We start from the raw sequence: 23,230 nt of genomic DNA on the forward strand, positions 1-23,230 counted from the left end.
CTCTTCAGTGCCTAGCTAGGCAAGTATAGCACGCACACAGATAACAGTGATGCTCCTTCCCACAGAGCTTAAAGCCAACTGCCTTTTAAGAGACTTGACAGGAAATACATCTCAAAGGAGAGAACGTGCTGCTTAAGAACAACAATGCTGCTCAGTTGTGTGGGTAGCTTGGTGGGAGATAGGTATCTTGTTCCCTACCTCACAAGTGTTTTTCTGTACTGATTGCCAAGTAAGAACACTACTGGGTATTGGAAAGAGAAGAGTATGTCTAAAGTCTATAGGGGTACCAGAAATGCCAACAAGTAGGGAACAAAAGCTCAAGCCCTTCTAGAGGTGATGGCCTTTTTCTAGTGATAACTGGGAGAGGTTAAAGCAAAATTGTTGTCCTCCTCTGTGAAAACAGCTCATGGCACTGAAAAGAAGGACCAGGAGATGACAACATTTGATTTCTTCGGCATCGCAGAGATAAAGACCCTACATTTGTTTATCGATCTACTGCTACACAATGAGGAACAACTTAGTTGTACAATAGCACTTCAGAAATCTGAGATATATAAGAATCCTTGAAAGAAGAACTCTTTTGACAAGTATCAGAAAGAGCACTTCAGAAATCTGAGATATATAAGAATCCTTGAAAGAAGTCTTTTTGACAAGTGTCAGACTTCAGAAGTTAAAAATAATAATAATAATTAAAAAAATTAAGGCATTCATATGTGGTTTGAAGCTATCAAATCAAATACACAGTTTTAAATTGCTTGGAGAATTCTAGTTGAAGACCGGACTTTGTAGTCACAGAGGACTGCTTACAGATACAAGCAAACTTTCCAAAAAATGTTATATTTTTCAGCCTGCAAAGCAGAAACAGAGCAGTTAAAGAGGAAAATTTGTCCTAATGTTACAGAGCCACAGGAAGCTTCGCAGGAAGCAAAAGCAACAGCTGAAGAAGGTGTCTGCAAAGTGTGAACAGGTCTGCACAAAACACTGTGAGAGTAAATTTTGGAGGAAAAACACAGACTTAGCAGCTTTGTCCAAATGCATGGTAGTGTATGATTGCTAGGTGTTGCATTGTTTGGTAAATTTTTACAGAAAAATTGAGAAGATATCAGAGGAGAAAACAAGCGTGTCTGTTTTGAACAGTGGAAAGGATGCATACCGATGCTGATGTCTGAGCAGCTCTAGCAGCCATGGACTGACTCCTGATCATATATATGCCGGACACTGCCATGCACGTTAACATCACCTCTAACATTGCAGTAAAGGGCTTGCAAGGAAAATCTAGTCATAGAATCATAGAACTCTTTTGGTTGGAAGAGACCCTCAGGATCGTCAGGTTCAACCATAACCTAACTCTAGTACTAAACTGTGTCTCTAAGAACCTCATCTAAAGGCCTTTTAAACTCCTCCAGGGATGTTGACTCCACCACTTCCCTGAGTAGTGTGTTCGAATGCCTGACAACCCTTTCTGTACAGAACTTTTTCCTAATATCCAATCTAAACCTCATTCTCTTGTCACAGACAACTGAACACCAGATTTTACTGTGGTGAAATCACACCTGCTTTAGGCACTAATATGCAAAATCAAGACTTGCTAAATGTGATGTAACAGCAGTGACAAACTGGTCAGCAAGTTTTATAAATCTCAACATAATGCTTGCACGAACCTTAATTTCCCTGATTATTCAATCTCTTCCTCTTTAAATGAACAAATCACTCCATGTCACAGCATTTACCAGTTACACTGAGGAAAAAAATTACGAGAAAACAGACTGCAGGGAATAGTCTCTGAGTGGAGAAATACAAACTTGGCAACCTCTCACAGCATAACTGCCTCTGATTTCTCCATAAGCACGTGTAAAATGACATCACAGCCTGCAGTGGACAGAACTGTGTTAGTTTTTATAGCCTCCCTAAAACAGACAGACATACAGGCCTTTATCTAGCTGGAGTCCACCACACGCTTTATAGAAAAAGTGTAAGTAATGTACATTCTTTTTTCACCTGTTTCTCATCCCTTTCTTCTACTTGCACTCTCTCTCCAGAGTCACTTCCTTCACACAGTCCTTCTATCCATCCCAAACAAGGAAACAAAACGTCATTACTCCTACTGCTGGGCTATGACATGTAGTTGCAGCATTAGCTACCACAGAGTGTAAATCAAGCTTTCCTTAAGTTTGAGCATAGCTTACATAAACACGGGGGAAAAAAAGGAGAGAAACAGACAGAGGAGCAAGTGGAGTTCTCTAGCTGTAGAAAATGAAGTTAATACAAAAAGAATGATCACACTTTCTGTCTTTGAAAACCTGGTCAGATCTGGCTCCTCCTAGAATAATGGTTGATAATTTCTATCTATGTGTATTGTAAAAATGTTTTCTTAACGTCTGTATGAGCCCTTCTGTTCCTTTTCTTCCACTACTGTATCTCTATTACTGTGACTGATCAAAACATGAAAATATTAAGAAAGTATTTTATAGAGCAAATCTGTATCTGTAAGTTTAAGTAATAGTCTGAAACCTTCTATATTGTCTGTAAAACATAATTTAAAACATTTACATTCTCTTAATCAACTTGAATCCTTAGTCAGACCTTTACCCAACTTTCTCCCACTCTTCACACTCCTTTTGCTCTCCCCATCCACGTTCACATACTTAGCCTATGAAGCATTACCCTTGGAATTTATTATTTTTGTCTGCACTACAGGCAATGGTGACAGAACCGGTCATGTGTTTTTCAAAAATCACCAGGCAGCTCTGATCATTAAGACAGATGGTACCTGTTTTATCTTTCATTGTTGTTCACAGTGGTCTTGTATTACTTTAAAGACTGGGTGAAGGGGGAAACACCCCCTTGTATTGCAGTCAGTTTGAGCACACTCAAGGAAGAAAGTTTCAAACACTTTGGAATGTGCTGGCAGGGAGCTGGGAGACCAAACCTCCTATAGAGAGGCTGCTGTGAGGAGCAGGAATAAGCTGGCCAGCTACCAGGTACAGAAAACACTTCCTGGGAAGCAAATGGGACCAAGGAGGATTTTCTGCCCCTCAGAAACTCACCAGGTTCACTCACAAGTGGCAGCACATAACCCTGCCGGCAAGGGCAATGTGGGCCAAACTGCTTAGAAGCCCTTTATCCATTTCTATTCTATTTCTATGGTATTCTGTAATTTCTGTTACTAGCAGCTTTGAGGTTGGATTTTTCCTCCCTGTTTAAAAATGAGAATTCTTTTCATTTGTACTCTAGGAACATCTGACTTTCCTGAGTGTAAAAGCTTTTAGTCATCTTTGGAAAGCTTGCAATGGGAGAAAAATTGAAGCATTGGAGCCTTAGCCAATACTGAACCCTCTCACAAGCATCAGCACCACAAGAAGAGAGAAGTTCTCATTTTGATGGTGTTGGATCTTTATTCTGGGAAAGGCTTCTGTTACAGTATCACAAAATAGGCACTCACAAATTAAAATAACGAAAGCTACTTATCACTTCTGAAAATTACGACTGTTCAGTAACTGCAGTGAAACCAAAAGCCATTAGAATGTTTGATTCAAATAAAAGGGAATTTTCCCTTGATGATGACAAAATGGCAAAATAATCCAATTATTTTTTTTTTCTTTCTAGCTGATCAGGTATCTGTTGCAAGGTTTGTTCTGGATTTTTTTTTATTTAGTTATTGCACTGTTTGGTTGCAGAATTTTGGACACTAGATTTCCTCTGAGATTACTTAGGTTAAAATTTGGTGGCCTCTGGGGAGCCCTCTGTTTGCTTACATTTTGGTTGAACTTCTCTTTTGGCTTTTTTCCTGAGCTGTTGTTATGCCAGTAGTTCTTGCTGCAATATTCTTTGCAACCCCTTTTCCCATTCTGGTGCACAGGATAAAATGGTAAAATCTAAGGAATTTTACTTGAAGAATAAAATCAGCTCTTAAACCAGAAGAAGAATCTACCTCCTCCTGTCTAAACCTGGTCCATATACACACCCAGCAAAACGTGCTAGTAAGGGATTTTCCCTTAAAATATGTGCAGATGCAAAGTGTGTCTTTTCATATGCGGGAACCAGATAAAATTAGAGCAAGATGTGGTTTCAGAGTAGGTAAAACATAGTGCAGGATTCTGTTTAAATATTTCCTTTATCTGCCATTTTCCACCATCACAAATGAGACTAACCATAAGGGCACAGCTACTCAATTACCTGAGCATTTGCACGCTCAGGCTTCATGATTAAAATCCCAGTTTCATGGTACAATAATTGGATGACAATTTCTAACTGTAGCAAACAGGCTATTTCGAGTTTTACAACTCAGTTGCTGCAAGTACAGACAGACCTTAAATGAAAAATATTTCTTCCTCACTTCATACCCAAAGCAGTTTAGATGCTTGAAAGTTTATTGCTGGGCTTTTGCTTGGCTTTTGGGTTTTTTTGTGGGGTTTATTTGTTTGTTTTACCAATTGATCCCATAAAATATACTGTCTCTGTCAAATTTACGTTGACACACCACTATTTATTTTAGTTGATAGTCTTTCCTTTCTATTTGATACTCTTACCTGCCCTCACCTCTCCCAGAAAACACCCTTCATGTGTGTAAAGTCTTGATGAAGCCCTAAACATACTGAAAAAACTCTGCAGGAGTACTTTTTAGTAATATTTGTATTTTGGTCCATAGTATTTAGTCTAGCTTATTCCAGCTGAAATGTAATCAACTTTAAACTTGAAAAAAAGGAAGCTGTCTTTCTGGTAATAAATGTGTTTCTTTGGTTTTTTTGTATTAAAATAGCAAATTGCTTGATCCCTTTGGCCTTCAGTTTCCCTCCTATAAAAGGCAGAACAAAGAGCCCTTTGCTTCCCAAGGCACATTTTGAGGACATGCAGTTTCACACACTGCAGCCTCTGCAGGACTGGAGCTTGCAGTCCTTGTTCCTACACACGCCTGCTGCAGGTCGTAGCAATAAGTGATGTTACAGAAGACAGGGGGAACAGATAAGTACGCATGAATTAGACATTATCAATTTCTCTAATCAGTGAAGATTCCATCATATGTTTCCCTTCTTTGGTCAATGGATCTAGCAAAAGTAATCATGTTTTATTAAAGCAAGAAGAGCCTAAATCAGTGCAAAATAAGGATGCCACACTCAGGTCTCACTTCTCATTTCAACTTAACACTTAAAAAAAAAACAGTTTAGACAGCTTAGATGAGCTACATAAATTACACAGGCACTCAGTCCCTCATATTAGATCAATGGACCACATTTGGGTGTTGGAGACCCAAGAACATCAACAGGCTCTCATTTCTGTGACCTGCCAGTAAGGATGTTCCTCTGTAATCTCCTTCCTCTTTTCCCTCTTCAGGAGGGGGGTGAACATAGCATCATGACAAGCTGCACTTAAAGTACTACAGATAAAGGAGTCATAGGGCTGAAGGATATGCTGAGAAATAGCTCATTCTGCAGACCTACATGTTCTCTCTCACAGATGTTTGCCTTTAAAAACCACAACAATATTATATGGGTTTGTTTGTTTGTTTTTTCTGGGGGGAATAAATAAAACTAAAAAAACCCGAAACACTGATGAAAAAAAGGAATTTGTTTACAGACATTTCCAGATAACAGTCTCAAAAGTGATTTAAGCTCAGAAGGAAATGCTGCTTTGCAGTGTGCAATTTATTAGCTTCGCTGCAGAAGTGTTACAGAATAAAAGTGACTTACTCACTCAGACAAATTCCTTCCTGATAAACAACACTATAGGGAAGTGTACACTTTTTTTCATTATTAACTTTTTCCTAATTCCTAAATATAGAATTTTCCCCTCATTTTAAGTCTAAATCAGCATTTCATTTCATAAACTGATATTTTTTGTTTAGTAGTTGTTGGGTTTTTTTTTAATTTTAATATTATTTTATAAGCTGCTTAATTAAAAGTATACTAGGTTTGTTAAAAATATTACCTCCTTTTCCAAAACACACATTCTGATACATGTACTCCTAGAATCTTATACTGATGTTGTTGGATCTTATCACAACAGTCAAGCTGTCACCCACTTGAAGTCCAAGTTAAAAACCAACCAACTGATAAGCTGTTTGACTTAAAAGTATAAATAAGATATAGCTAGTATAGTTCTAGTGTGGAAATAACATAAGCCTTCCTCTCTTAAGCTATGAAAACCACACACACCTTACATGGGTAAACAAGTGCTATAAATGCAAAAAGCATAAAAGCACTCCAGATGAAATATCGCCACAGTGTTCTGTGTGAGCACTGAAGCACCCCACAGAAAAGGTTAGGGTGAGTATATCCTTTCTTTTTCTTCCCCACACCAACACCTCCCCTTTCCAACATCTCCTTCTGTTGGAGTGAAGCTAATATGCAGGACCAGGTGTTTCCAGAGACCATCTGTAGCTTGCTGTTCTGCCCTGTAATTTCATACTTTAATGCTATTCAGTTGTGCACTGACTTCTGTTTTACCATGCTTATTCCTTCCCTGGGGCTGGGAATCCCTGTTCTTCCCTCTGGCTTCTCCCTCACTGTTTCTAATTCCACTAGTCTGACCCTGGGACATCTCCTTAGGCTCAGCTCTGCTTCATGCCTCAAGGTCTTGAGTCATTTTGGAAATGGCAGTTTACATGTGAAAGAAGCTATGTGTAATTTTGTATTTCATAGAAGGGAGTCATCTCTCCTTAACCTCCTCACCAGTTTCCTGCATTACACCCCAGGCTGCTGCTTTCAGAGGTTTCCTCTCCCCCAGCAGAGTCACACAGGCAGGTAACTATGTCATCCCTTGCAGCTGGATGGCATTTGTGGGTTGATTACTCCTCTCCTCGACACCTCTCACTCCTGCCTTTGCCACTTTGCAGAAAACTGGAATTTCCTTTTGTCCTTCTACTGCACAATAAAAACTGGCTGAGGAGGGAAACCAAGAAGGAAAACTAGAACATGTTTCTGTCATGGTTGTTAATCACTGCTTCACTGCAAGCAAAGACAACCATCTTAGCAGATGGCTTACAACTTTCTGTTTGTAATACCACAGAAGTGTGGGTTTGAATCATCATTTTTCTTCTTTTTCCTATACATCTAAATGCCTTTCTGACACTCCCAAAGATCTTTGTCTCCCATATCTCTGTTCATCCTCAGTTAAATCAGAACTACCAAATGCAATGACCTAAAGAAACATCAGTGTTCTTTGGGTATGCAGTTTTGTGGATCTGCATTATCCAAAAGGCACAGCTGACTACATAGGGTGGCACTTAAGCTAACCAGTACATTTACCTGACCTTTTAAAGCACTATAACAAGTGTCTCGTCACTCAGACTTCCTTGTAACAGAGAGTAACTGTATTGGGAAAGCAGCATGTAGCAAGTTCATTGTGTCATATCAGAAACCAATAAGTTTTATGCATAATCAAGCCACACAGGGAACATCCCCTGAGTGTTCTTCCCTGACAGACAAACATTCAAAAGCAGACTGCATTTACCTTAAGGGAACTCAAAATTCTCTGAGTATTCCTACTCTCTTGAGCAACAGGTTCAGGGTCCTCACAGGACTGGGAAGTGTTATTCTTCTCTATCAGGTTCTGTATTTCAACATCAAGCTCTTTACTTTCACACCTGTTTAAAAAGAAACAGCAACATTATACTTTGCACAAAAACTTGAAGCATAGAGAGGGTAAATTTGTCAGCTGTCTTCTTAATGTGATGACACAGACAGAGAACTGGTCCAGCACCAAGCTCCTGCTGCCTTCCTTCCTGGTACACAATCAGAGGGCACTAGAGCAGTGTCACACAGGCAGCCTCTAAGTGCTTTGTGATAGAAATCCATTTAAAATATTCAAACAGGCGGTCCTAATGAATTTTACCACCTTGCATCTAGAAAATCCAAGTCAACACTTTTGGGCAATATACGAAGACTGCCCTGCACTTTCACCCCCACCCACCTCCAATTTCAAGCATCAACTTTAACAGAAATGCTATCCAAATGGTTAAATTCATGTTGAACTCCAAATTTGGTGCTCAGTTCACAAAGTTTTTTGGTGGTACACTTTATTTTCTGTAACACTTTGTAATAGATACCTGACATGCATTTTCTTTTCTTCTTTTTTTTTCTGTTTGGTAGGGAAATTATTGTCTTTCAGTATCTCTGCTAAGCACTCTCAGGACTTAAGTGCACTTCAGGGCTTGCTTCAAATTTGTAGAACTAATTAGCAGTTAGGGCTGATTCACTTGACACACTGTAACGGTGTAATGCAAATTTCAGAGAATGGACCAGGGCACTATTAAAACAAACACCAAAAAACTCTAGACCCAACCCAAGTTTTCAAGAACTACTCATCTCTTACAAGCTCAGACTTCCATTTCCAAATCAGCTTAAACCAACTCTAAAATATAAGTAATGCATGACCAGAAAGCAAACTGCAAGGCTCAAAAGTATTACCAATCTGTTATAGCAAGAACACTTAGGCAGAAAATAATAAATTTTCCATTGGAACTACCAGAAAAAAAACCAAAAGCAGTAAGAATTTAACAGTTATACTTATTTCAGCTTAGACAGGCAATCCACAGGGATCACCCTGCAGGTTCTGAGGAAACCCTAGAAGGGTGACTGATAAAATTATCCAATAAACAAATGCATCTATTCTAATATAAAAGTAAATAAGTGTGGCAAATTTCATACTGACAGCATAAAGTGATTAATTTTATTCTTCATATTTACAGAGACTGTAACAAAAATGTATTTTCATTAAGCCTGAATGCAAAATCATTTGCAGAGGTACTACAATATAATACCAACAGCAGGAAATAAGGTCAAGTAAAATGCAAGAGGGTTTTTTTTTTTGACTTGCCAACTAGTAATCAAGCAAGTGGGAATTTCATGGCAGTTTCAGAGCTGCCATGAAGCCTGACTGCACCAAAACAAAACAAAACAGTTTAATGGCAGAAACAACAAGATATTTGGGTATGTTCTGAAAGATAGACCTCTGACACAGGAAATAGGACTTTTGCACAAGGAACCAAGGCCAGGTTTCTTTAGCGCTGGATGGTTCTGAAGCACTAGGAGACATCATGCGATTTTTTCTTCTCTGTAGAAAGATAATTCCTTGTACTAACCTTTTGCTTTGCTTTTTTTTTAAACTGGTATAGCAATTAGAACAAGTTCAAAGAAACAGAGTACCCAGCTAAAGAGAGTATTTTCTTTTGTTAGACCATTTTAACTGGCCACAATTCCCTTCCAAAGCCATGACAAGTAAGAGGAAGACTTGATGCAGGTTTTTATGAATGTCTGGGTGGCGCAGCAGGCTGCAGCTGCTCAGAATGCCTGCGGCAGTTTCCACAGCCCCAGCTGTGCGTGGGTGGCAGGTGAGCCCCAGCAGCACGGGACCATGTGGCGGCTCGTGGGGCTGGGCAAGCAAGCAAGGTCGCTCAGCACAGGGCCAGCACGCGATCTCCGCACTTCTCAACTTCCCTTTTGCTTCTAGTTTGAGGAAATGAGCAGGACTCTGGCCATACACAGAATCAAGGAACCACCAGCCTTGTCAGCATAAACACGTGTACAGCAAGAAGAGAACTACAGAAGGAAAACAAGGAAACTTGAGAAAGAAATCCAGCCCTTTCCTATCGTGGTAAATATTGCAAAATCCTGGACAAACCAGTGCAAATGGCACTTTTTCTTTTTTAAGCTATTCTGTGCTAAGGTTCCCCGACAATAAATTCTCAGGCAGCAGCATGACCAAGCATTCTGCTTATAACCTTTGTTTTTAATCAGCTATGTAATGTGAACTTTGTAACCTATATAGCAACACCCCTTGACTCTCAAGTTCACTCTCCTGCAAGAGAGCATCTTTGGCTCCTTTCAACTCCCATGCCTGACCTCACCTGAGATTGCTTTGAGTAAAAGAATTGGATATAGAATGTGCAGAGCACTCTGGGCTTTTGCAGATGCTTGGAAAAAAATGAAAAGCTGCATCACAGAACCAATCACTCATGGTGCAGTTTTGGAAAAGTGTGTGAAAATATCTATACACAGTATAGACACCTTAGGGCCCCAAGAAAGGTGGCAAAAGGAATGGACAGGTTAAGTAAAGCAAGGTGAAACATTACTGAGCAGTACTGAGGCATTTAGGATGGAACTGCTAAAACCACAAGCCAGCATTTTCAGATTTAGCTTTCAAAACTTCGGGTTTTTTAAATGTGTTTAAGCAACCAGCCAAATGTAGGCTAGTTTCTCTCTTCTTTTCTTGCTCCACACATCTCCTGTGTGAGATCAGTAGAGTAACCAGCTTACACTTAGCTGAGAGAAACAACTCTACCCTACAAGTTGATTCTGGTAAAGACTATTTTGCTCATTGCCTGGGGTTGCGGTCACACATCCTGCTCTAGCAACAGCAAAGCCAGCCAAAGAGTTTAACTCAGCTGCAGCCCCAGCCACTTTCCACCTTTGCTACTTCTCTATAGCAAATTACCATCCCCAGCTGCCTGCACAGCCCACTCACCTGGCTTGGTCAAAGCAGTCAGGGATTCCTTAAACCCTTTTAAGTAAAATAAAGCAGCTTAGACTAAAACAACTCTTCAGTATAAAGGAGCAATGTTTAGGTGCAGTCTAGAGCACAGTCAAAGATGAGCAACAACCACTGGCAGGAGAGTAGCAGCAAGTATTTAGGCAAGCTGCACTCATCTCTGCTGCAGGTTCAACCACAGAGAGAGGAGATGCGTGACCACAGCCTCCTGAGATCAGAGAGTGAATCAAGCTGGGAAATACCCCATGAAGGTGGTGGGTTGGCTTTAAATATTTCTTTTCAGACAGGAAGTGTTCACTCCTCTGCTCCCCGCCGTCTGAGGCTCTGGCTGTACGTGATGTTACTCCCAGCTGGTCCCATCCTGTCTCTGCATTCTCCTTTCTGAGCTTAGAGGTGCCTGGGCAAGAGCAGGAACCAGCTGTGCCTGGCTAAAACAAAGGGAACCACAAAAGACTCAGATCCCCACAAACTGATTGCTGCTCTGTAATACACTGGTGTTTCGACATTGTCATGAAAATCAGAAAGTTATTTCATTGACTGGAATTCTCAGTGCATTTGGCTTTCCCTCAGTTTTCAGACTAAGGTCTTCTGACCAGAAATTATTACTCCATTTAGCTGTATTTTATATTAGCCACTTGGATTAATGGAATTATATACTTATTGTGATGTAAAACGCTACAGTCCACACTTTCAAAGCACACAGATGATCTGAGTGCTGGTGATTAGGAGCTACCCCAGAACCTGACAGTTCTTGATGATTACCTGAGCTTCCCCTGGTGAGCTCTAGAGGGCACACGGCATTAGCTTCCACTTAAAGCAATTTTTTCAAAACTACTTTTGTTTTGTGAGATTCACAGATATGTTTCTGCACCATTAATATCCTTACTGTACTACATCATTGGTAACATTTTCTAAGATGAGGTATTTCAATTTTTACTAATTAAATTACGGGTTTGCAAGTAAAGCAAATAGGCAATCTGCTAGAATTTAAAACAAAAATCAGAAAACTGAAATACATTCAAATTTGGAGGTGGTTTTTCATGTTTTGTAAAATCAATCATCAGAGAATATTAAAATTTTCATGTGGTCATATGAAGAAATGTTATTCCTCTTCTATGTGTAAAAGCTTCCTAAAGTATAGAAGCAGGAAGGTATAGAAAATACACAACCTATCCTACTTACACAGTATATTATGATTAATGCAGAAGTCAATAAAAGATTAGATTAACTCCTCTTTGTAAACTTTGAGTTACTTGCTAAACTTCCTTTTTGGGGGGGAGGAAATCAAGACATTTCACATGGAAGCAGAACCTACAGATATTAACAGAGAAAGCTGATCTCCCTGCATAAGTTTTAGCAGCTTATAGGAGAAAGAGAAAGCACAACCTTACTCATAATTTCCATGTCATATCCGAAAAGTGGTAGCCAATATCCTTCTAGCCATGTTCTCCAAGAAGAAGAAATTCCATAGGTCTGTTTGCAAGTGGCCACATACATGCAGGGCTTCACTGCTAGAGATTAACTGTGCACCAGATTACAGACATTTTCATTTTTCCCATGTATTCACCTAGCTGCCTTTAAAACAGTTTTGACTTTTTGCTCTATGGTTTGTCTTTGCGCCATTTCAAGTTCTAGGCTTTATCGGCTTTTTGTGATTATTTATAAATGGTTGTGTAATTTTAATAGCAATTCAGTTTTTCAGCTGAGAGTCATGATGTAATTGTGCCCAGCACACGCTTTGTACATTAATGGGACTGAAATTCCTACACAGATCAAAGCCACATAGCAAAATAAACTATGCTGATCTGTCTGTCCTCACAGGGTTAGGCACTGGAGTGCTGGCTGTACATACACAGGGAATTATATCAAATTATGCATGTAACTGAGTCAGAGCAAACCCTATATTTGGCCCAAAACTATCCCTAAAGGCAGAATATGATGGCACCAGAAAGGAAGCGCGAGCTGTGGACACCAATGGCTTCAAATAGCATCAAGGGCTCTCCTTGCAGTCTTTCCCTGGCTAGGAGAAGCAGCAGAAGACAAAACAACTGCCACCAATCCATGCTTTCAATAATGGAACAGAAACCAGTTCCAGCTCCCAATGACCTGGCTCCATGTTCTTTTGATGAGACACATGCTTGGGGCTTGTAGTAGCACAGATTGATAGCCGAAAAATATATGTTTACCAAATAGCCTGGCAGGAGGCTCATGCAGAGTCCCAGTTCTGCAGCTGGTACCATTTGTGAGCTCTTAGCTCTCCCTCATTTTCACTGGAACCAGCATTATTGCTTACAAATAGTAGTTATGTGGCAACAATGGACATAGCTACAATGCATCTTTAGGCAATTATTGCAAAACGAAAACAACAAGGAAGACATATCTATTTGAAATAAAAATTTCAAGGCTGTTGTGCTGGGGTCATTCTTTTCTGGTGAAAGGGCAAATACACACATATACAATTGTGGGGGAAAAAAACAAAACAAAACAAAAAAAGGTTTTAGGCCAGGATTTACAGCCAAACACCAACACCACAGAGTCATATTTTGACGGGAAATGAATTCCAGAGTGTAGGGGTTAAACACATGCTTCATCCCCTTGGGTGGGCATTTGGGACATGTAGGATTCTTACTCAGCTAAGTCTGAAATGCAGATCCACATAAATAAATTTCTGCATTTGAATTATGGAAGATGAGCTGGTTTGGATGAATTAAAAAACATGGCAAATTTCAAAGCAAACCATTTCAGCTAATATTTCCCTCGACACATTTCACTTCAGTAAAAGGCCTTTAGAATATGGGAGAGAATGAGACCTATATTACAGAAATTTTAATCTAATTTGTGCTGGAAACAGACTTAAAAGGGGAATAAAATTAAACATATAATTCTTACAAACTACAATGTAATGGTAGAACTAGCCTATTCCTTTATGTTCCATCTGATTTTACAGGATTCTTGTTCTCTTCTAATTTAGTTTTTTTAGAATTACATTTTTTTCATGTAAATATATTGGGATTTTTATATTAAAATCTTTTCCAGTTAAGTCTGAATGACAAAGAATTTCCGGTCCTACAAGCAACGGGAAGAAATTTTGCCAAGAAAACAAAAATACTTTTGTTACAGAAAAAAATTTTGCAGCCACATGAACTCTTATGAGTTCAGTAGATCCTGAGCTGACAGACAATAGTTACAGCGTCATGCAGCTCCCTAAGAATCAGTGGTGCTATTCCAGTACTCAACACCCAATGAGCAGAGCTCTGCTCAGAGTTTAGGGTTAGGAATTTGAGCCAGATCTCTTGAAATTGAGCTCCACTAGTTCTACATTCCCTCTCACTATTACCACTATCAAAACAAAACAGTTTATTGGGTACAAAGTGTACTGCACTGATGCAAACACAAAAAGAACATCTCCCTTTCATGATTATGAGGATATACTTTAAAAGAAAGGGGGGGGGAGACACACAACAACAACAATAAAGAACACTAACCACCAAACCAAAAGCAACATGTTATTTCAAATTATTTCCAACTTAATTTTTTAACTCCAGTTTCATAAAAAATAATTCACCCTCTATTTCAAAAGCATAGCTGGAAGAACAGCCACTAGCAGCAGCTGAGATCCACCTAGCAGAAGAACTGCATTGGTTTTGGATATGTCCCAGATGTTAAAAAAAAAAAAAGGCTGGCACTATTGGTTTGGGACATGTGAGATAAGAAATAATCTCACTGCAGTCCCAAGAAGAGAGCTCCGTAAAGCAAGGTGTATGATAGGGGTTAAAACATGTACGTACTGCAACTATAGCAGAGAAACCACTTAAACTTTCGCTCAAATCTGATTTAGCCAAAACATCTGCCTATCACCCCATAAACGTCCCTACACTTCTGCTCCCTTTATGACAAAGGAATGGAGCTTTTAAGGCACATTTAATAGCCAGCAGCTGTTTGGCTGTTAAATGACACATCTGGAGAAGCTGTGTGCTGTTAATGTGAACAGAAACAATTATTCTTTAATAGTTTTGCTTAATTTTAAGAATTACACAAATCACAACAACCAAAGGGGTGAATGTTCTTAATGAAAACACATCTGGTTTCTCTGAAAATAAGCCAAAAGAAAACAAAAAAAGGCCCAGTGATTAAGTGAAGCTGCACCTATAATCTGCCACATCTCAGTGGAGAGAGAAGCTACTGATACATAGACACTTAGCATCTCCCAATCTTTGACTAATCTCCACAAACATGTAAAATGCGAGAAGATGACAACTAGCTGGTTCATTTTAAATAATACTTTACTTATCACAAAGTGCTGCACTCCTCCATGCCTGCAGGTTCCTGTCCTTTGGGACTGTGTTCCAATGCGGCTGCCTCACTTCTGTACCCCAGGCATACAGCCTGTACATCAGGACAATAACAACATACCCTTTTCACTTGGATCTTCTGCTTAGTTATGCTACCAAGACAGTACTTGAATTTCTTCCTGATGGATGGCATTTGGGCTGGCTTCAAACCTCAAGAAAGCCATTTAAATTATTTTCACTCTCTTTCTTGGGTTTTAAATGAGCCGTGAGTGAGTGACAGATGACTGTAGCTGCATGAGGATCACTGGTAGAAAGGGAATTGAAGTATTGCCATGAGAATGAATCAAATGGAAAGCTAGTCAAGAAGAGCCACCAAGTAGCATGTGCTTTCTGAGCAGATGAATTCCCCCACCAGAATGCATTCATGCAGAAAGCTGGAGGAAGACAGCAGAAGAGTGTTGAAAGAACTGAAAACTAGGAGCTACAAAACAAGAAGGGAGACAGGTCTAGATGTTTTCAGGTGCCTGCTCTTTTTCTGTTAAGACCAATAGCTAGAAAACTTGCACAACTTTTAGGACACCGTCCTAGCCTCAGTAGGCACCTTTTTGAAATTATCTCACTCCAGCAGCACTTTCTGGACTGGCTGCTCGCTCCACAGCTACAGCTTGAGCACCACGAGTCTATTCACATCTTACACACACTCATTTCTGTGAAAAGCTGTGATTCTGATGCAATTACATGGTTGACATTTTTAGCTTGTACTTTACACCACTATCCTTTCTTGTCCCAAATCAGGCATCACCACAAACAGAACAAGATCTATGCACTGGCTGTTTTGCTTCCTAGTTCAGCCTTGGCTAGAATGTGGATGCATCACCAACACGTTACTGACCTGGGCTTACAGCTGGGCTGCGCCCTTGGAGGAAAACACATCCATGATTCATCTGGCTTAGTGTCTCCCACAGGGACCTAATATTTTCAGTGACTTACTAGCAGTGCAAGCAGAATAAACAGATGAACACCATTTGGAAATTCGGCCAGGAAATTTAACATACAGTAGCTGACAGAGGACAACCGGCTCTGTTAAGTCAGGCCAACTTCTTGCCTGCGGTAGCTGTTAGGCAGCCAAGCCAAAAGGCAGAGGAAGCTCATTGCATGGCTGTCTGTGTTACAGATCCAGGGCTTGAACTGCCAGCAACTGGCATTGGTTTCACCAGAGTCACCATTGCCAGACAGGAACTTGGTGCCTCCCACCCTCCACAGAGACAGGTTAGAATCAAACTACACTGGCAGCAGCTCACAATGTCTTGAATAAGTGGGAAATCCCAGCCCACAAGGGACTTCAAATCCAGTTCTTTCACAATAAACTAACCTGGAAAAAATGCAGGAAGAAGGGTAGGGTATTATTTCTTAAGCTTCCCCAAACAATCTACAGTTACCTTAAAACAATTTTTTCTTTTTATCTCTCTCTAAAATCCACACCCTATACTTAGTAGTTTTTAAAGCTACCTTTTAATCATTCTCAGCTGCCTGGAGGTTTGGTGGGGTTTTTTTTTAAGCCAGAGTTTATCTTGCTGCCTGCAGCGGTATTCACTGAAATACTCAGCACTATTGATTTTTGTGAAGCTCCTTATTACTCACTGACAGTCTTAGAAAGGAGGTACCATTACCACAGCCTCATTAGAGGCTGCAGCCATAAGACAAGCTCTTTATCTCTATATCATACAGTATAACCTCTTTTACTGTCATTATCAATAGAACTAACATTAGTTCATGAACAAGCAGGTGCCCAAAGAGGTTGTGAAATCTCCATACTTAGAGATGATTGAAACTCACCAAGACAGGCCCTGGGTAACCTGAACTAACTAGCCCTGCTTTGAGCAGGAGGTCGGTCCACATGACCTTGAGGTCTCTTTCACCTACACTGTTCTCTGTGATTTTGCTATTCTGAGCACAGAAAATTTCTGTTTCACTCAAACAGAAATGATACAGACTTCCACAGGACAGATTAAAGCGGAAGAAAAAGTAGTAACCAGAGTCTCTGGAAGATAAATTGATTGTCAAATGCAGGAAACACTCAACTGTATATTTCCAATAATGTAATGTAAATTGCTTTTTTTAAAAATAAAAACAAAAGAAGTCTCTACGTGTAAAATTAAGATAGTAAATACCTTTCCATCTCAACATTCTGATTGGGCCCCAATTCTAGATTATCCTCCGCATCTTTATTCTTCCTTCTGAGGTGCTCGCAGTGAAGCTATTAGAAACAGGGAGGTAAAAAAAAAGTACACTTAAAGGGGAAATAAAATATTTACTATATAGGAAGAAAAATTTAAGTGCACAATTACAATGAGAAGAGATAACCAGGTCTTGCATGCATTTCTATTTTCCTTTTCATATACCATAAGTGGCTGACAGGTAAGCCAGGAATCTAGTTTTTCCCTCCCATCACCATTCTCTCTTAATTCCACCACACTGTCAGATACATTTTTGCAAGGGTAGGAGCAATACTAGTCTCTGGCTGTGGTGGCAAGAATCTCCCCAAGAAGGAAAGCTGTCAGCAGTGGGAGGAACATTGGAAGTGTTGTAAAAAGGACTCATATTATTCATCTTAAAATAATCAACTATCTTAAATACTCTAGAGATCAAGCATGTCCTCATGTTGATCGGAAAATTCATATGCTTCATGGAAGCATTCAGTAAAGCTACTGCTCCAAATTCAAGTGAATTTGGGTAATGAGTCTGATCTAGATCACTTGGAAAGAAAAAGAGCCATGCATGAGTTATTGTGCATTAGTGCATTGTCCAAGAACTGTATGTTAAGGAATAAACTGTTTCAGCTTACTGAATTATTTGGTATACTGCTTCTTATAGAACTTCATTAGAAATAGCTTATATAGAAATTGCTTAGCATAAGTAACGTAGGCCACAAGCTGTGAACTTCTGAACTTTCTGCCTTGTTAAGCAAAATAGAACCCCAGAATTAGTTCAAGCAAGAAGATAAAGGAGCTTTTGATCATCAGCATGAGCTACATCCCTAGAGATAAGTAAAGGAACAGCACGGCACATCTAAAAGAAAATGAGAAACAGAAAAATGTTTTGGTTATTGCCAAGGACTTTTCTCCCCACCTGCAGGTCCAAAACAACAACTAAAGGACAGACTTAGACTGACATCTGGTCTGACCGACAACAGACAAACAAGTACCTACAGAGACAAGAAACAGCCTGCCTGATGAAAATTAAGGGATCTAATGAAAAATGGGGAGATCCTAGAGTCTCATTTTACAATTGGCCCAAAATGATGCATAAGGAGTGGGAAGCTTAGATTGTAAGGATATCATTGCCCAGGGTTTTCTTTACTAGGGGTCCCTCTTCTGGAGGCACCCAGCTCGAGCTGCTCTCTACACCATGCCTTGCAAATAAGTTATTTAGTTAAGAAGAATTTCTGGAATCCACACCTGAGTCTCTGCTTCAGGAAACCTAGGGAAAAGAAACTTCCCAAATGTATACAGACTCCAAACGAGTTTCCCTCTGGTCAGGGCCAGCTACTGTCTCAGCACTGCATTTCCAAAGAGAAAGGAGAGAAGAAAAAACACACCTTTCACAGAGAAAAGGACACATATCAGGGTAACAGTAAGCCGTCCTCATTTAGATATTTCCTTTCAAACTCCAAACTGGAAAAAAAAAAAGTGCAAGCTTTTAAAATTTTATGAGGTACCAGCACCTCTCCATCACAAGGGAGAGAACAGATGGTACAGAGTGAGCCAATGCTACCTCATCCAGAGGAGTCGTTCTGCTCCTGTGCTGTCGGCTGGTAAGAGCCCTGGGTACATTTCTTCAGGCTATATGAGACATCATTAGTTCATCAGAAAAAGGAGACTAAAAGTCTCATTCTTCTCTTCAGATCAAAATGACAAACAATAACATTATGATAGTTGCTGGATTTAGCAAATTGGCAGGTTACAGTTAATTTTGAACTAAGCAGTTTCATAACACCTATCATAAGGATAGCAATGTGACCACTAAAAAAAAGTGAGAAGCCATCAAGAGCAAAACCTGTTATTTATAACCAAATAAGTTTTAAATTACAAGTCACTCTCTTTATTGGTACCATCAACTCTATGTGAAACCACAGCTGAACATTTTATAGAAACCATGCTGCTTCATCTATGTGCAGAGCAGAAATTTAAAAGGAAAGGTTGCCAGGAGAAGATCTGAGGTGTTCGGCATCCCTCCCCTATCTTAATTCTCATTCCTGCAGGCATTTCACACATTTTAAATGCATCTGGTAATCACTAATTACAAGGATCCTATTAAGAAAAAACATCAATTCAGTTTAACAAGAAACTTGATTCCAGCTTGTCTGAGTTTTACGAGTGTATGTTTAATCATAACAAAAACATGTTGAAGTATGGAAAGCTGTATTTGTTTCATTTCAGTGGAAGCTGCAGACACAGGGTACCAGTGAGAATTAAGTCTTATTTTGGAGTGCCTAAACTTGGCTTGTAGGTGTCTAACTTAAAAATACAAAATTTGAAGAATGTTGACTGAGAATTAATGCTCCCAGCCCCCACTGAAACAAGAAATAAAATGAAATCTGCCCATACTTATCTGAAGAAAAAAAAAACCAACCAAACAAAAACAAATCAGAGAATCCAAACTGCTAGTCCATCTCTAATGCATTCAACTGGGCTTAGACATTTCAACAGCCACAGATGCATCAGTCAAGTTATGCACAGTATTACAGCCCAGGTGCTGAAAAATAGGCCACATTAAAGTGATATGGGTTAGATGTTACTGAAAAGAAAATAGCTATGTTGGTAAAATTGATATAGCAAGAAGCAAAGAAAGTTCTGGAAAACTGAAAAGAAAGAAAAGATGAGAAGAACACAGAAAAAGTGTTTCTCAGGCATGTCAGCTCCTGGTTCTGCAGTGACAGAAGAGCAAGCCAGGCTCAGGGGTAGGCAGGAAAGAGACGCTGCGCACCCCCTGTTGCTGGGGAATGCTCTGGGATCACTGGGTGGGTGCTCTGTGTTCTCCCCGGCCCTGCTCTGCCAAGTCAGGGAAACGCATGGAAAGAAGCTGCTAAAGCTGACAATTCCCAAATCACTGTGTGGCCCAGCTGCACACCCAGCTAGCATAACTAAGCAGTTCTCCAGAAGTCCTACTGCTAACATCTGCTGGGGTGGGGGGGTTCCCTCCCCTGTGGCTCAACACAGTCTGTTGTACATATCTGCTGACTCTTAGTCATATGCAGATTTTGCAATGTGTCCTTCAGTGCTGGGCACCTTGATTTAATACGTCTATACAAGCCAGCCCAGCTATCAGAAGCCATTTTTTTCTTGTAGCATGGGAGCGCGTCTTCCCTTTTTTATTCAGGCCAAGATATGGTGAAAAGTAGCAAAAAATTATCTGTGATGAAAACTGGCGTGAACCACCCAGCTGAGCATGGTCAGGCTAGTGCCAGCTTAGCAGCATTGCAGCATGACCACCCACTTAGATTTGCTTTCACTGTTTCCCAAACTATTGATGCACAAGGGCCTATGTTGATATGGAGTAATGGCTTTGCCTTTCATTTCTTATGGGTTTTTTTGGTAAAGCATGTTAGTTCTGGAAGTCTCTTTTTTATTGTTATTAAAAAAATAATTGAAATTATTCTTTACAACAAAGAATTTACTGCAATGAATCTGATTTGTGTTGGCAGCGCAAGTTATGCTAAAGTTACAGCTATGCATCTGAACAAAAGAGATGCAACTAGGTTATCATACCACGTGCAAGTGTTTGGTTTTAAAACAGCTATAAGTTTTTACAACTATAATATGCAATCTAGTGCTGTAGGTTTTTATTACAGACAAATTGAAGCCAAGATGGATAAAATTCAGCTACTTCAAAGAATTAAGGCTCTTTAGAAAATAGGGGACTACAATAGTCATGTAAAAAATTGCTCAGAATTACATAAATTTTCTGTTTTCTGTCAAGGCTTTTAAGAACCTGAATACCCTGAAGTAAAACAGGATCAGTTTTGCTCACAGATTTATGGGTTTTTTAAAAATAGTTGGTAAAAAGCATGCAAAATTCCCTTGGTGCTCACCCACCAAATTTATAACTGTTCCAGTAATAATCTAAGTCTGAAGTACTTCCTAGATACATTCAAATAGGTTGAAAACAGCAATTTTTTGGTTGGATTATTAATTTGTATTAAAAACAAGGGAGTTTTCCAGATACAAAAATCACATTTGGAGAGGAGAAAGAGAGAAAAAAAAAATCACTCAAGAATGAAAAGGTGACTTACTAATTCTAATAAATTCTCTATTATAAAAATGACCACAGACAGAAAGACACTCATGCTGGAGTTTAAGAAATGTTATTCAAAATGAACTTCACAAACATCTGTATTGTAAGTGTTAAATCCTGCACGGCTCTTGCACCATTCTCTTTTCTTGCTCCAAGTCTAGTTCCAGGTTAAAGGCATCCTACTTTTCCAAACAGTTGCTCATTTTCCCCAAACCCACTCTGTAATTCACTTGTTCTTCAATTGTAACAAAGCAATATTTTGTAGGGATGCAATGTAATATGGACGTCAGAAATGACTCAGCCTAAAAGAGGCAGAGAAGGGAAAGGACATTTTTGTTTTGCTTTTTCCTGCCTGGATCAGCTCAACAATTCAATTTTACAGGCCACCACCACATAAATGGATATATTGTCGCAGTGGAAGGAGCAGAAAACAGTAGTATGCCAAATAAATGGAAGTATACTAGCAAATGCTACATAAGGAACAAATCCATTAATAAGTTACCCTTTCAGTGATACTCATTTCTGTATTGCAAAAGATCCAAGGCCTGTCACAGCCCCATCAAGTAAACTTACCTCATGTAAGTGTTACCCATATTGCAAAATAGCACCGAAACAAAGTGGAACATATATAATCATAAATGCTGTTGATAAACAACCATCAGGTTTTACATCTTCTGTGTGTGTGGCTGTCATGTAGGAGGAGTGGGAGGGAGAAGTGGATTATTACTGTAAATGTGATCAAAATGGAAGAACAACTAAAGAAATTTTAAAAAGCAGTTAATGAAACAGATCTTAAGCAACACTCACTGAAACTCATCTGAAACAGCAATAAAGCCTTCAAGACTTTTCGCTCCGAAGAAGTCAAACCTATAATATTTCTGTGGTCTCCTCCTACCTAGATATTCCCAGGTTTGGTATTCATAATAGCACTAGTGTTCAGTACAGTCAGCCTTGAACCAGCCATTGCATTACATGTGCCTCTACTTTTGCTTCCACCACCCTTCGCTAAAAATGCAGCTTCAGTCATGTAAACGCAGCACCAGAAAAAGCCACAGACAAACACAGCAAGATCTGCCAGTTCTCTCATCCTCCCAGTTATTTCCTGATAAAGTGCTGAAACTTCAATAGTACACAGTTTCCAATCAAAATTTTAAGTGTGAGGCTTGATTTTTGACAAAATAGAGTAGTTAGGTTCCTTAGTTCTGTCTTGGACTATTTGGTTCAGATAAAATGAAAATGGTACCAGCTCTGTGTGATGGAGGAAGATTTAATGCCGAATACTTAAAACTGATCTCACCATTAAGTACAATTCTCCTTGGTTGGGGTAACAGTGGATTCAGAACACTGAACACCCCCAAAAAATTAATTCACAGATGCCCTCCCACAAAGCTGTGATATCCACAACTTGATAAGCAGTCTATTTACATTTCTTGAGATAATCTCAAAATCTGCAGCAACTGAAGTAACTCAAAACCTAAACCAGTAGAAATGCCTTGAAGGGGATCGGACCAAGCAATGAGCCAACTAAAAGCTGAACACACTATTTCTACCTAGAGTTGAATGCCTGGCTTTCCGCAGAGAGCAGATGGGGCTCCTGGGAGTCTCTGCACTGTGGGTCCTCTGGCTCCGGTCCAGAAAACGTGCAGTGTAATCTCTGCATTTGCTTTCTCATACTGGAGGTAGCAGAGTGACTTCGCACAGATAAGACTGCTGCATAGCTCTTTGGTCCTACAAATGCTGGTTCACCACACAGTGTCTGAAAATACTTCTGTTGACACACACAAACTAGCTAAAGTGTGTACAAAACATTGTTTTAAACGACATGATCTTGTTAAAAATCAATATATCACTTTTTTCTTAAAACAAAACAGGAAGAAAAACAATTTTTCAGGCATATTTTTCTCTTTGAAAATCAGTCCATTTGTAGACATTTTTGTATTAAAGATCACGAGAACTATATCTAGAAGTGAGAAAATTATTCCCCAATGAGTATAAATCCCTTCTTTGAGTAGAAATCAGTGGCACAAAACCAAAAAGCAACCACAGTCATGCCCAGGGCTCAGGTGATACAAGCTTTTGCATTTGAGCTTACCATGTAAGTCACTCCACGTGGGCATCCGCACAGATGAGTTTAAAGCACGCAGGCTAATTTGAAAGGC

General features: G+C 39.6%; 1 protein-coding gene across 1 annotated transcript in view; it reads right to left on the minus strand.

The window, feature by feature from the left end:
• The window catches only part of TNIP3 (TNFAIP3 interacting protein 3), a gene marked incomplete at both ends in the record, with an annotated part of 57,535 nt that overhangs the window by 26,379 nt on the left and 7,926 nt on the right, over nt 1–23,230 (minus strand). Inside the window, 2 exons of the mRNA XM_080343340.1 lie at nt 7,450–7,582; nt 16,949–17,034. Coding sequence (XP_080199466.1) covers nt 7,450–7,582; nt 16,949–17,034 — 219 coding nt within the window. The remainder of the gene's footprint in view (nt 1–7,449; nt 7,583–16,948; nt 17,035–23,230) is intronic.

Source organism: Nesoenas mayeri, assembly GCF_963082525.1.
Source record: "Nesoenas mayeri genome assembly, chromosome: 4".
NCBI lineage: Eukaryota > Metazoa > Chordata > Aves > Columbiformes > Columbidae > Nesoenas > Nesoenas mayeri.